At 42.3% G+C, this 12919-nt stretch overlaps 1 protein-coding gene across 2 annotated transcripts in view; it reads right to left on the reverse strand.

Moving 5' to 3' along the window:
* Nucleotides 1–1573: 1573 nt before the first annotated feature.
* The window catches only part of DYM (dymeclin), a 1096728-nt gene continuing 1085382 nt past the window's right edge, over nt 1574–12919 (reverse strand). For both annotated transcript variants that reach the window (XM_086960369.1, XM_086960370.1), the window contains exon 17: nt 1574–3197. In XM_086960369.1, coding sequence (XP_086816495.1) covers nt 3048–3197 — 150 coding nt within the window. In that variant the 3' untranslated portion in view covers nt 1574–3047. The remainder of the gene's footprint in view (nt 3198–12919) is intronic.

Below are 12919 nucleotides of genomic sequence, written 5' to 3' on the forward strand. Positions count from 1 at the left end.
GATATATCCCAATGTACTGCACTTCAATCTGCTAATACCAACTATAATGTACCCAATTTAGCCTGACCCATTTGTTGCCACTCTAAGCTACCCCACTCCACCACAATCTACCTCACTCCAATGTACCACAATCACCCCACAGCAATCTACCCAACTCTACTCTACTACAGTCTACCTCACTCTATCCCAATCTACTCAACTCTAGTCTACGCCACTCCACTCAATCTCATCCACACCAAACTAGCCAAAATCCAATCTGCCCCACTCCACTCTATCCCAATCTACCCCACTCCATCCCAATTTACCACCCACCAATCTTCCCCATTCTACTGCAATCTACCCTATAGTCTACCAAAATCTAATCTAAGCCACCCAATCAACCCCACTGTAAACTACCCTTCTCCGATCTACCCCAATCTAACCCACCATACCTCAGTCCAGGGCACTAACCGTTATGCCATGCTAAAAATAAATCATATTGGTGTACAACATGGCTGAAACACATTGCCAAATAGTTGTCACATAGACGAGACCTATTGGCTCTGCAAATGCTTGATCATATATGTTTTCCACAAGTTGGTCCCAAACGCCCCAATTCTTTGCTCCCTCGCCCTTTCTGCTCTTTGTTGTTGCTTTATTCAGTTGCTCACCCCGCCTCCTCCATTGCTCCCGTCTCTTTCTGCTTTACTGTAGAGTGGCAGGTGCAGTTTGCTACTAAGGGCTCTTCTGTTTTTATAATGTACGTTTGTACACCTTTTCTTGAGTTATATAATTTACCGCTCCAAGATGGGTGTCCGACGTCTAGGAATTGTAAATTAAATCTAGTCAAAATGGCTGTTATAGAGTTATCACAAAGGGTTGCAAATGAAAGGTGGTGCATTTGCACTGTAGATGTCTTTACGCTGCGGCGGGCATTTTGACTTTTTTTGTCGAGGTTTTGCAAGCAGCATCTTATTTTGTCAATGCCTGTTTTATAATGCTCATATCCCCACAGCTTATGCTTCCAGTCACTTCTATTAGCCATAAACCTGTGGGTTCCACTTGTCAGGGTCTCTTTATGACCCACAAAACACCATCATTTACCTTCCTATCAGCAGCGCAGTACTCCCATATGTCGCAATTCATAAGATGTGCAATCACTGTTAAATATCACAAGTGTACAAAAGTGCTTCCTCATACTGGCTTTTTTGTTGCCTTCTGTCTTTGAAAATAAACTAAGGAATTATTAGTACAGTGAACCATCTCTCACCTAGGTAAGGTATTGTTAAGAGTTCACACTGTACAACACACTGCCATTGACCCACTCCAGTGAGAAAAATGTAACAGAACCGAAAATACACTCCAGCGATGTACTATTTTCCAGTTTTTTACATATCCCGGTGTGAAATTAATCTAATATCTGTTTGTGTAGCAATTTTCTCTTTTTGATGACGCATCCGACCTATTTCCACGAGGCCCGACTGCAGCGCGTCCACGGTCCAGTTTAAAACTGCTTCCATTGCTACGTCACAGAATACCCCACATAAATGCTGTTTCAAATCAAGGCTTAAAAGCAAATCAGAGAACACACAGGTCATTAATTGGACGTTTAATAAGCAGAAAACAAGTCACGATGTAAAACAGACCTACTGTAAATAGTACATTAGGTCACATTTGACCCCTCCTTAAAATGCAAACGATAGCCATCATAATATTGCCTTTCCCCCAAAACATAAATGTAGATTAAAGTTCCAGTAACTTTTAACAATGCAGTGCTTTTATCTTTTTACAAATAGGGGTTTAATAAATATGAAAAGGACTTAAAAAAATACACCAGCACTTTTATATTCGCGCACAACTCTACAAAAAGAACTGTTAACAGAGAGGCAAGGAAGGACGTTTTTGTTGTAAATTTATCGACAGCACAATCACTTGAACCCGATGTGACAGCTACTCCTGGCTTGCTTTGTAACACGGCAAGGTATGTTTGTAAATGTAAGCGAACCGCCATGCTGGGAAAGGCAGTGAAAAGCGTGCAAGATCGGCCCGGGCACGCCCAGACTTTCAAAAGACCACATGTCATGCATCCAAATTTGGACAAGGAGTAAAATATAAATTTAAAAGGGGGGGGGGGAGCAAGGAGTGTGCAGTACTAATGTCGTAAATGGCGGTGTTCAGAAAGGGCAGACACACACACACTCACTCTCTCTCTCTCTTCTCCAGAGGACAGTAATACAACTGCAGAATGTATACTGTGCCCCTTAAACTGGCTTCTATGAAAAATGTGTGGTAATATCCAGCACACATGGTGGAAATGATGTAATATCGTTACTTTCTGATATGATAATTGTACTGTAGCATTCAGTGTATGATTAAAGGTGTCTTCGTGTTACAAAAGGGTACTATAATAAAATATTGCACTTAATATATATTCTATTCCCTGCCCGCTACAAAAACTGAACACTCAAATTGGGGTGGCGGTCTTGCGGGGTTGGACACAGGAGGTGCTCTAAAGGTCTTTTTATTTGTTACACGGGATTTCAGAGATGCCATGTCAAATGGGGAGGCTGCATTATTTCAACACTGCATACATCGAAGAAAATAGGATTGTGTTCACTAACAGCTGATGCATTTGATGAAAATAAGATCATGCAGATATAATCAACCAATCTGTGCAAGAAAAGCAAACATACACTGCATCACTTCCAGAAAACAATGACGCGGCCTTGTACCCATTCAATCTAATTGCAACCAATGCCCTACACCTTGTTTCATAATTTTGCATAACCAGCTTTAAAACATTTATTTCTCCAAATAATTAGGTATTTTCAGAATAATGTTAACAATTACCTACGCATTCGGAGCACAACATATCTATTTTGAGGTGAACCTGTAAGCACCACTACAGAGGATATGGCAGCCCGATTTGGAAATTTGAAGTCCTATTTTACATTGCATTTGCACACTTTTTTCTGAGAGCTGCAAAGAAGGCAACAGTTTCATGAGTTCCTAGATGTTGCAGTCTTTGGGTTGCAAGACCACAGGAGTTTTTCACGCCACTCCCGTTTTCAACCAGAATCCATCGTAAAGAGCTGGATATCCTGCGGGTTCCAGTACAGACCTACTCCAAAATTGAAGACCAGTGACCACACATAGGGGATGAAGAACTCTTCCGGCTGCTCTTCCTCCACGTACTTAAACTTCAACTCGGGAAATTTCTGGAAAGAAAAAGTATGTGTTGGTTTGATTGCACTTGAAGCTTACAACTTTTAATGTATAGAAAATTAAATTTTAAATAAAGTAGTTCCTCTAGTTTCAACTTTGTTTTATTCAAAGTTTTGACATTAGCCTTCACAAATACTATTTAAAACATATTTTAAATTCACACACAAAAGAAAATGAACTAAATATTATAAATGTCAAAAATATATGGAAAGGGAAGCGCTATGTAGTCGCAGCAAAAGTAGTAGCAGTGCTTGCATTGCAACTGTTCTTCTGGCCAGCATAAACAGTTACCATAAATATCTGTTTCACACTAATCAGAGCACAGGACATCCAAAAACGGAGATGATTGACATCTTGCACAACTAGCTGACCCTGGTTACGTATTCGCTTTTCAAAAGCTGTTTTGCTATCTGCCTTAGGTTTTTGCCACCGGTTACCTACCTTCACCCCTTTTTTGAGGGGAGCAAGGGAAGTTGGAAGGGGTGGCATATATTCATAAAGAAGTAATACACTTTAGAAGTCAGGCACATTCCATATACAGGTGAAGTCAGAATTCAGTTGACTTTAATAGTTGATTTCTCACAGTCTTAAAACTTAGTAGTGTAGGATCAAGGCTAAAAAGCTCTAATGGTTCTTTTTTTATTTTATTTTTTTATTTTTATTGAAAGTTCATGTCGATATCATAACAAATACAAAACAGAGAATACAAATTGGCATGACGTTACCAAGTAGTTATAAATATCAAGGCATAGATAAAACTGACAAATTTTCACCTTCTAAAAAAGTACTTGAGCTAATTAAAACCATTAATATAGCGGAAGATACATATGCTTATAATATTTTAAGATTATGCAGGAGGTAATACTATGAATATTTGACAGATTAAAAGCCATGGGTTTTTGACCGCCTCCAAGCTGCCACAGGTGACCAGATCCTAAGTCCCATCTCTCTGGATTTCACCCCCTTCAGTGCGTATAGCTCTGATTCAATGTTGTGAATCCCTAATAGCCTACACATCCACATCTGAAAGGTTGGGGCCTCAGTGTCTTTCCAAGCAGCAGCAATTAATATTCTGAAGACTGCTGTAGCTATAAAAACCAGTGCCTCCATCTCTACACTCAACCCCATTTTGGTATCAACCCCAAGAATTAATACAGTTGGGGATAGATCAATCCTAGTATCTAGCAACCCCTCTAAAAACTTTCCTATTTCAGTTTTAATTGGTCCTAATTTCTCGCAGCCACAAAACATGTGGAGCAGATCTGCCGGACCCTTGCCACATCTGGGGCAATTATGGTCTACTCTCTTGCCCCAATCAAATAATTTTGCCGGCGTATAATAGAGATTGAATAAAGTTTTAAAATGCTGTGCTCTTAGATTTGAAGATCTTAAAAACCTTTTATCCATAATAATGGCTCTATCTAAATCGATATCAGGATCATTTAATTTCGCTGCCCAAGTGGTTTCTGTCTTGAGCAGATCATCCAACAGTGTATCCAAAAATAATACATACAATTTCCTTATGCGACGGCCACCTCCCTTTAAGTAGTCTAAAAGTGCACATTCTTTAGAAACATCTATGGTCGGTCTCTTGGATTTAATTGTGTTAGTCAGTTGTATGTATTTAAGCTCTTGAGAGCCTTGAAGTGCATACCGAGACACCAGGAGATCTAGGGGCCTCAGTAGATCCTTTACCATCACTTGACCCAATGAGGTGATTCCTTGTCTTTCCCAGTGTCTCCAGGGCCCGTCTGTGCTCAAGTGGGGGAATAACCCAGAGTTCCAAAGTGGAGTGTGTTTATTGTACTTCGGGATATTCTGATTCTTCTGTATCCCCACCCAAATTGTATAAATATCTTCCAACATTTTGTGCCCTTGAGACTTAAAGAAACGTTTGTCAAAATGTCTTAGAAGTACTCCATCGGTCTCTTTCCCTAATAATAACTTATAGAAAGAGGGAATACTACTTTGAGAATTTACCGTGTTAGCAGGGAAGAAAAGTATAGCCATGTCTGTAAGCAGACAAGACCAATGATAACATTTTAAGTTTGGTATACCCAGGCCACCCTTTTCCTGAGGAAGAGACATAAATTTGATTGATCTCCTCACCTTGCCATATTGCCAAATAAAACTCATAAAAATTGCCTCCATTTCCCTGATCAAAGTATCATCAATTTTAAAAGGGATCGATCTGAATTTATATAAAATTCTTGGAAACATTGTCATTTTAATGACATTCGCCCTGCCTATAATTGATAAATGCAAAGTATCGATCCGCTTTAGATCCTGTTTCATTTTCGACAATAATGGTGAGAAATTATCCTTAATAATTTCCTGTGTCTGGGCATTGATTGTGATTCCCAAATAGACAGCGGAGTCCACATATCTACTATCCAACTTGACTGTCTTGCTGGAGCATAGAACCTGTGTTTTTGCCACATTTAATCTGTATCCGGATGCACTACCGAAATCAGAGGTAACATTAATTAGTTCCCTCATAGCGCTAGCAGGATCCACAGTAGTGATGGCTAGGTCATCTGCGTAAGCGAGAATTTTGGTTACATATCCGTTCGTGATAATTGGTTTAATATTTATATTACCCATAATGTGACAAATCAGGGGGTCAATATACAGTGCAAATAGGATAGGTGAACATGGGCACCCTTGTCTTGTCCCTCTTGAGATATGGATCGGATTAGAGCCCTCACCCATTAGGTGGATGTTAGCTGTTGGGGTATGATACATGGCCTTGATTGCCTGAAGGAATCGGGGGCCAAATCCTCTGCTCTCCAACACTTTCCATAGAAAGCTCCACTTAACCCGATCAAACGCCTTCTCGGCGTCGAGGAGGATCATTGCGATCCCCTCCCCCTCCCTGGCGTGCATATCAAACAGGGTTATAGCTCTTTTTATATGGTCAGTGGTACCCCTTCCGGGGATAAAACCATGTTGCCAGGAGGAGACGAGGCCTGCAATAAACCTTCCCATTCGGGTGGCCAATATTTTTGCGTAAAGTTTATTATCGCTGTTAATTAATGAGATAGGTCGGTACGAACCTGGGCTCTCCTTGGGTTTGCCTTTTTTATGAAAGACCACTATATTAGTTTTGGTCCAGGACTCTGGTATAATGCCTGTATTAATAACCCCATTAAATAGATCTAATAGGAGAGGAGCCGTCTCTTCACTCAGATGTTTATAAACTTCCAGAGGTATAAGATCCGGTCCTGCTGCTTTTCCTGCTGATAATTCTTTCAGTGCTTGTCGGAGCTCCTCCATAGTAATATCCTGTTCTAAGATTTCCCTCTCATTGGGCAACACATTTTTACCCGTATCCTGCCAATTCTTGCTTGGATAGGTTGTATCTGCATCCTCTTTATAGAGAGCCTGATAGTAACGCCTAAAAACCTCTAGGATTTCTGTTGGTTTTTTATAGATATGTTCCCCCTCTTTAATTTCAGTAATAATATTTTTTGAGGTAGCTTGTCTTATTTTTAATGCTAGAGCCCTTCCAGCATTCTCACCTGTTTCATACATTCCCAATCTGCGGGTATGATATTCTGCTGCCGCTTTCCTTGCTAGTTGCCGGTGAATATCTGCTTTTATTATGTTTAAACTATCTAGACTCTGAGGACCCTGAATCCCGTTATATACATCTCTCCTATGTTGTTCCTCAGCCTTTGCCAACCTATCCAAGAATCCCTCCCTTTCTTCCTTTATGTTTTTCCACAATCTTGCAGAAAAGCTGATAGTCTCACCTCTTAAACCTGCCTTGAAGCTATCCCAAACCATACCACGAGAAGCACTATATCTGTTGGCATCAAAAAATGCTTGAGACCAACTCTTTATATGTGCGATGTAATTACTATCTAGTAGGAGTTTCCTATCGAAGGACCATGGTCTCATTTTTCCTCTTGGATTAGTGATAGACAGATCCAAGACAAGAGGGTTATGATCCGAGATAAGCTTTGGGAGCATAGAAATTTCTACGGTGCTGAGTAGAGTTGCTGTTATTAAGAAATAATCCAATTTTGTGTATTTATTAAATGGGTGTGAAAAGTATGTGAACCCAGGATCATCTTTCATTACACTACCCCAGACATCCTTCAGGCCATAAGAATGAATTATAGAAGAGATTGCCCTGAATACCCGGGGTTTTCTCCCTTTATATTGGGTATTGCCTGTAAAATCTGCCGAGATATTAAGGTCACCACATAGTACCACAGGTGATGGCCAGTTGGTAAGCTCCCTTTCAATGTGATTCATCACCCCAGCATCATCCAAATTAGACCCATACACTGAGCAGAGAGTGATACCTAATCCCAATTCACATATAGCCCATCTTCCCAGTGGGTCAGCTTTTGATTTTTTAACCCCACCCAATCCAACCCGACCAATGATAGCTACCCCCTTTACAGTTGAGGTCTGCGAGGAACACGAGAATATTTCGTACCCCCTTATATTTAACCAATGTTTCTTTTTCCATGGCAGATGAGTCTCTTGTAGACAAACAATATCGGGGTTTACTACTTTAACATACTCCACAAATTTTTCCCTTTTTTTTCCAGTCATTCAATCCACCTATATTAAGACTAATTATCTTAATCTTTGACATAGCCCTGGAGAGAAACCAACCAACAATCTAACCAATCACTTTTTATCTTATGCCTAACAATAACATGTATAACCACTTTCATTTTCTCCAGTGTATCAACAAACATTAATGCATGAACTTTCTTTTTGCTTCTTTTTCTTCCCCCTACCCCCCCCTCCCACGAAGAGCCCTCCCAACCCCCCCCCCCCCCCTGAACATAACTCACCCCCCGGTGAGGCGCGCAGACGAAGTCTGTGCAAGTGATGGGTGCGGCAATGAACACAGTGCAATTAATAGACCCAAAGTCAACCTCGGCTTATATACAACCACAGTTAACCTACAAAGCTCCCCCAAATCACACCACGGATCTCCCTGCAGTAACAAAATTTACTCAGTGATACTCTAACTGAACCTTAAGTTAATCTAAGCCTGAGCCTTCATTCAGTGACACCATATGCTAAATAGAGTCCAAGAACTCCTGGGCCTTAATTTCCGAGGAGAAATACAAGGTCTTACCAAGATGGATAATCTTTAACTGAGCAGGATTGATAAGGTAGACCTGAACTTTTTTGTCCTGAAAAGGCTTGATCAATTGCCTTAATCTCCATCTGCGTTCCACAGTGGAATGACAGAAGTCCGGTCTGACAAAGAAGGACCCTCCTTCAAATGTCCTTTTAGCATCTGGCCGGGCTTTCTCGGAGATGGATTGACGGAGAAGAAAATTGCCTATGTAAATTAAGATTGCTCTAGGCTTGTCCCCTTCTCTGGCATTTTTTTTCATTCTAAAGGGTGTCCTATGTGCTCTCTGTATTTCAGTGGTCCAGTTCCAACCGGCGATGTCAGGAAAGGCTTTCTCAAATAATTTGACTATGAACAGCTTAGCATCCTGTCCCTCTGCCCCTTCCGGAATACCCAGGACTCTGAGGTTATTCCTTCTTTGCCTATTTTCAAGGTCCTCTAGCTTCCACTGGATGTCAATTGCTTGGGCTCCAAGATTTTCTACTTTGGTCGTGGCTGCGGCCGCCTCGGCTTCAGTGGCGACCACCCTCTCCTCTAAATTTGAGACCCTGTCGCCGACGTTTACCCAGGCTTTAGAAAGCTTTCTAACCACTGCTTTCATCTTTCTCATCGCCGCCTGGGATTTGATACTGTCTGCTCGGGTTTCCTCTCTGTGGGCCGTTATTCCTTGATGGATTGACTCCATCATCGTCATCAATGATAACTGTGTGGGATCATTGGGCTTTAGGTTGCATGATTCCGAGTTAAAATTCCCTTGAAGAGATGTCGTAGGGGAATGGTCCCAAGCCAATGCGTTATGATCTCTTTGTGGCGGTGCATTTTTTATGATAGATGAGGGTACCCCAGCTTCACTGTCACTCTCAGTTTCCGGATTGCTGCCATCAATATCTGAACTATGTATCTCGTCATCCTCTTCTGACCAGTTGGCCTCCTCTGTAACCGAGAAAAAACACTCACTAGGGGTCTTTTCCTTTTCCATTTCCTTCTCGCCATGGATAACCCCAGGATAGATGGTTTTAGTTTTAGGGTTGTCAGGTAGTCCCTTGTTTTTTTCCGAGCCCGTTGCAAGACTGGTACCTTCTTTAAATGGATCAGCTATGGGTATGCCCTCTTTAGTTGATAAATCTGCTGAGCCTTGTGTTGAGGAGAGCAGTATATCCTGTGAGGGCACTGGTGAGGGTAGTACGATGGTAGTCTCATTATTGGTGGATACACCGAAATCCCCAGACCCCAATCCGACATCTAGAGATTCTGAGTGCGTTGTTATCAGATTATCATCACCTATAATGTTGTCCCTGGCAGCCTCCGACTGATCTGATCGAGGGATCTGTGGGTCTATGACTGGGTTTTTCTCAAGAGTGCTAACTGGCAGTAGTAGTGGTTGATCGAGGGACTCACATGTTGCAGACAGATTGGGTTGTGGAGGTATTACAGTTTGTACCAAAAGCCCGGGGTCCGCCGCTTCTAGAGCTGACTCGATATCCTTCAGTTTCCTTTTTTTTCATTCCGATTCAACATTTCAACCACGCTGACCGTTGCTGTGGCTGTAGCTAGACGGGTTCTGACCTTGGGGGAGTTCTGACCCACAGCTGTCTGCATCTTTGCCCGTACTGATCCAGTTTCTGAGGCTGTCCCTTCTAGCCCAAGATTTGCGCCATTGTCCATATTTGAGCTACTAGCTAGATTGCCAGGCACAGATGCACCTTCCACCATGCCCTTTTTCTTTGTTTTCCCCCCAGTATTGACTTTAGGGGGCATGGGTGCAGCCACTATTAGCAGGGAGATCCCCTGCCTCACCTCAGTTAACGTAGTGCACCAAGGAGCCTCTCCACTGCTCTGCGACGGGCCGTTGAGCCTGCTCAGACTACCAGGTCTGCTGCATCTGCCGAGTTTGCTGAGCCTGCTGAAGCTGCGGCCGTTTCCGCCTCGGCTCACTGATCCCGCCGGTCCTGGGTGGCTCCGCCTCCAAGCTACGCGAGCTGCGTGAGCTCTGCTAGGGCCAGCTGGGCCGATTACTGACACAGCTACTGCAATGACCCGGAGCCTCACCAGAACCGAACGGGGGAGCCCTCCAACGAGATTGCCTGTCAACATCGAGGTATTTCTTCCCCGACCGCTCGAGCGCCTTTAGCCTTTAGCCTTAAGCGATACTAGCTTCCAAAAAGAGTTGCGCTTCGGAGCTTCTTCTCTCCGATAAACCAGTGCACCGGGGGTTTACACGTGTATCCTCCCAGCCAGCCGGTTAGCTCCTTGTTGCTAGTCTTTTAATTGACTATTAGCTCCTTCTTGTTAGTGTTTTCTACACCACGCCGGTCCCGCAAAGGAAACACGGAATCGGCATTCCGACATCACCGTTTTGTCCCGCAGGTCCCGTTTTGCTCAGTTGTGCTCCGTTGTCAGATAGAGCGCCGAGATTCTTGCAGCCCTCCACTCAGCTTTCCACTCGCCTTCTGCTCTCTGGTGGTACTCCTCAGTCTCTCCACCATTCGTATCCACTGTCTCACAGGGAGCCTGTATGCCGAGGTCGTGTCTCAAAGCATCACTTCATCCCTGCACTGTGACCACTGCTGCCGCTCAGCCGCTGGTCACGGCCGCCATCTTCTAATCAGAGCACAGGACATCCAAAAACGGAGATGATTGACATCTTGCACAACTAGCTGACCCTGGTTACGTATTCGCTTTTCAAAAGCTGTTTTGCTATCTGCCTTAGGTTTTTGCCACTGGTTACCTACCTTCGCCCCTTTTTTGAGGGGAGCAAGGGAAGTTGGAAGGGGTGGCATACATTCATAAAGAAGTAATACACTTTAGAAGTCAGGCACATTCCATATACAGGTGAAGTCAGAATTCAGTTGACTTTAATAGTTGATTTCTCACAGTCTTAAAACTTAGTAGTGTAGGATCAAGGCTAAAAAGCTCTAATGGTTCAAGAGCAAAGGGTACTTACGTTCCTCTGAATCTTGCAGTTGAATAATATATCTGCCAAAATAGATTTATACAGAACCCAAGCCACAGAATCAATCTTAGCTCTGTGACAGCAGTCCTTCTTCAAACATGATGAGCTACAGTTTGTGACAATTCCTACCAACCACACATCGAGCCCGAATACTTAAGATGGAACATCCTTTTCCTACTGCGAAAAATCTCTTCCATAAAAGGTCTTTAATCAAATCATATGTTTCCAAACCTACAGGTTCTAAATTCTTCATCCAGTAGATTTATGTAGAAGTAGGTTAAACAAATCAATTTAAGCAATTTTATATAGCTGGACCATGCACATGATCGTACACTACGTGAGGAACCCAACACATTTTGGCAGATGCCACTAACCTAGTGAGGATCTCGGTTTCCCTCTTAAGCCCACTATCTTTTTTCTTTGCATTAATGGTTAAGAGACTTCCTCAGGAATATTTTCCAACGGTGTTAATATGCATTTCGAGCCTAATCTAAAACATTTTTACAAGGAACATATTATTTGTGTGGAGTGTTACCAGCTACTCCATATCACCTAAATTTAGGGAGGTTATCTAGGATCTCTATAATATATCTGTTTATTATCAATGATCTAGTACTGTCTGGAGCGGATAGGTCAAGCACAGGTACGATTTCCAAGTAGTCTAGCCCAAGGTTTTTACTTTGGTCAATTCACTGACGGATAAAAAAAAAACCCACTTTCTGTACATCTCCTTTTTGGAAAGATTTTTTTTTATATAACTCACGCATCGAGAGAGAAAGATTTTGGGGACATATCACAGGATTTGTTTTAGCTATATAGTCATTTAATTTGATATTTCAATAGGCTAGGGAGTACACTTGATCTAGACTAAATGCACAGGCTCATAAATCAGGACTATAGTAAGATCCTAATTAAGATGATGTTTATATTTGTACCTCTGTATAAATGGCACCTTAATTGGCTGTATACAAACCTCAATTCAGTCACACTTCAGCTATTTTGAAATCACGAGATTGGCTATCTAACATCGGATCACCTTTAAGAGCCTCTTCGTTGTAGACCTATCTCTTTAGGTCAAAGCTCCCGACTTTCTTTCCAAGCAACTCTTTAGATATGTCCCCAACAGAACCCTTTCCTCTTTCAAGACTGGCCTTGCATTTCTAGATTTTGTAAATCATTTCTAAATCCACCCCTGAGTCAGAGTCAAGCCAGAGGTCATAGACATGGCATAAAAGGTGTGGTTTCAGTTTTTTCTTTAACTTGTAGAAGTCAACTTTTTTTAGTGAATGGACTAAGTAACAAATAGTCATAGAATTGAACCTTGCACATTATATGGAATAGGTATTATTTATTTTTAATTATACCTATTCTGTCGTCTGTCGAATCCACCCCGCCCCCCCACCCTGCCTCGCCTGCCGCGTATACCTGTGACGGCCGTTGATGCTAGGAAAAGTATATGGGTGTGCCCTCATGAAGGGCATGGCGTGTTAAACTCCACATTTTGCCTCATTGCCAGCCAGTGAAATACCATATGGGCACTGAAATGTGTTTCCATTAGTTCCAGGCCAGAAGTGCCTTGCAGCATTGTTCTGGGCAACTTGTAGCTTCTGAAAATGTCTTGGCTAATGGCTATAATAAATGCCTGAAAATGT

This window comes from Lissotriton vulgaris, chromosome 3_1 (assembly GCF_964263255.1).
Source record: "Lissotriton vulgaris chromosome 3_1, aLisVul1.2, whole genome shotgun sequence".
Taxonomy (NCBI): Eukaryota; Metazoa; Chordata; class Amphibia; order Caudata; family Salamandridae; genus Lissotriton; species Lissotriton vulgaris.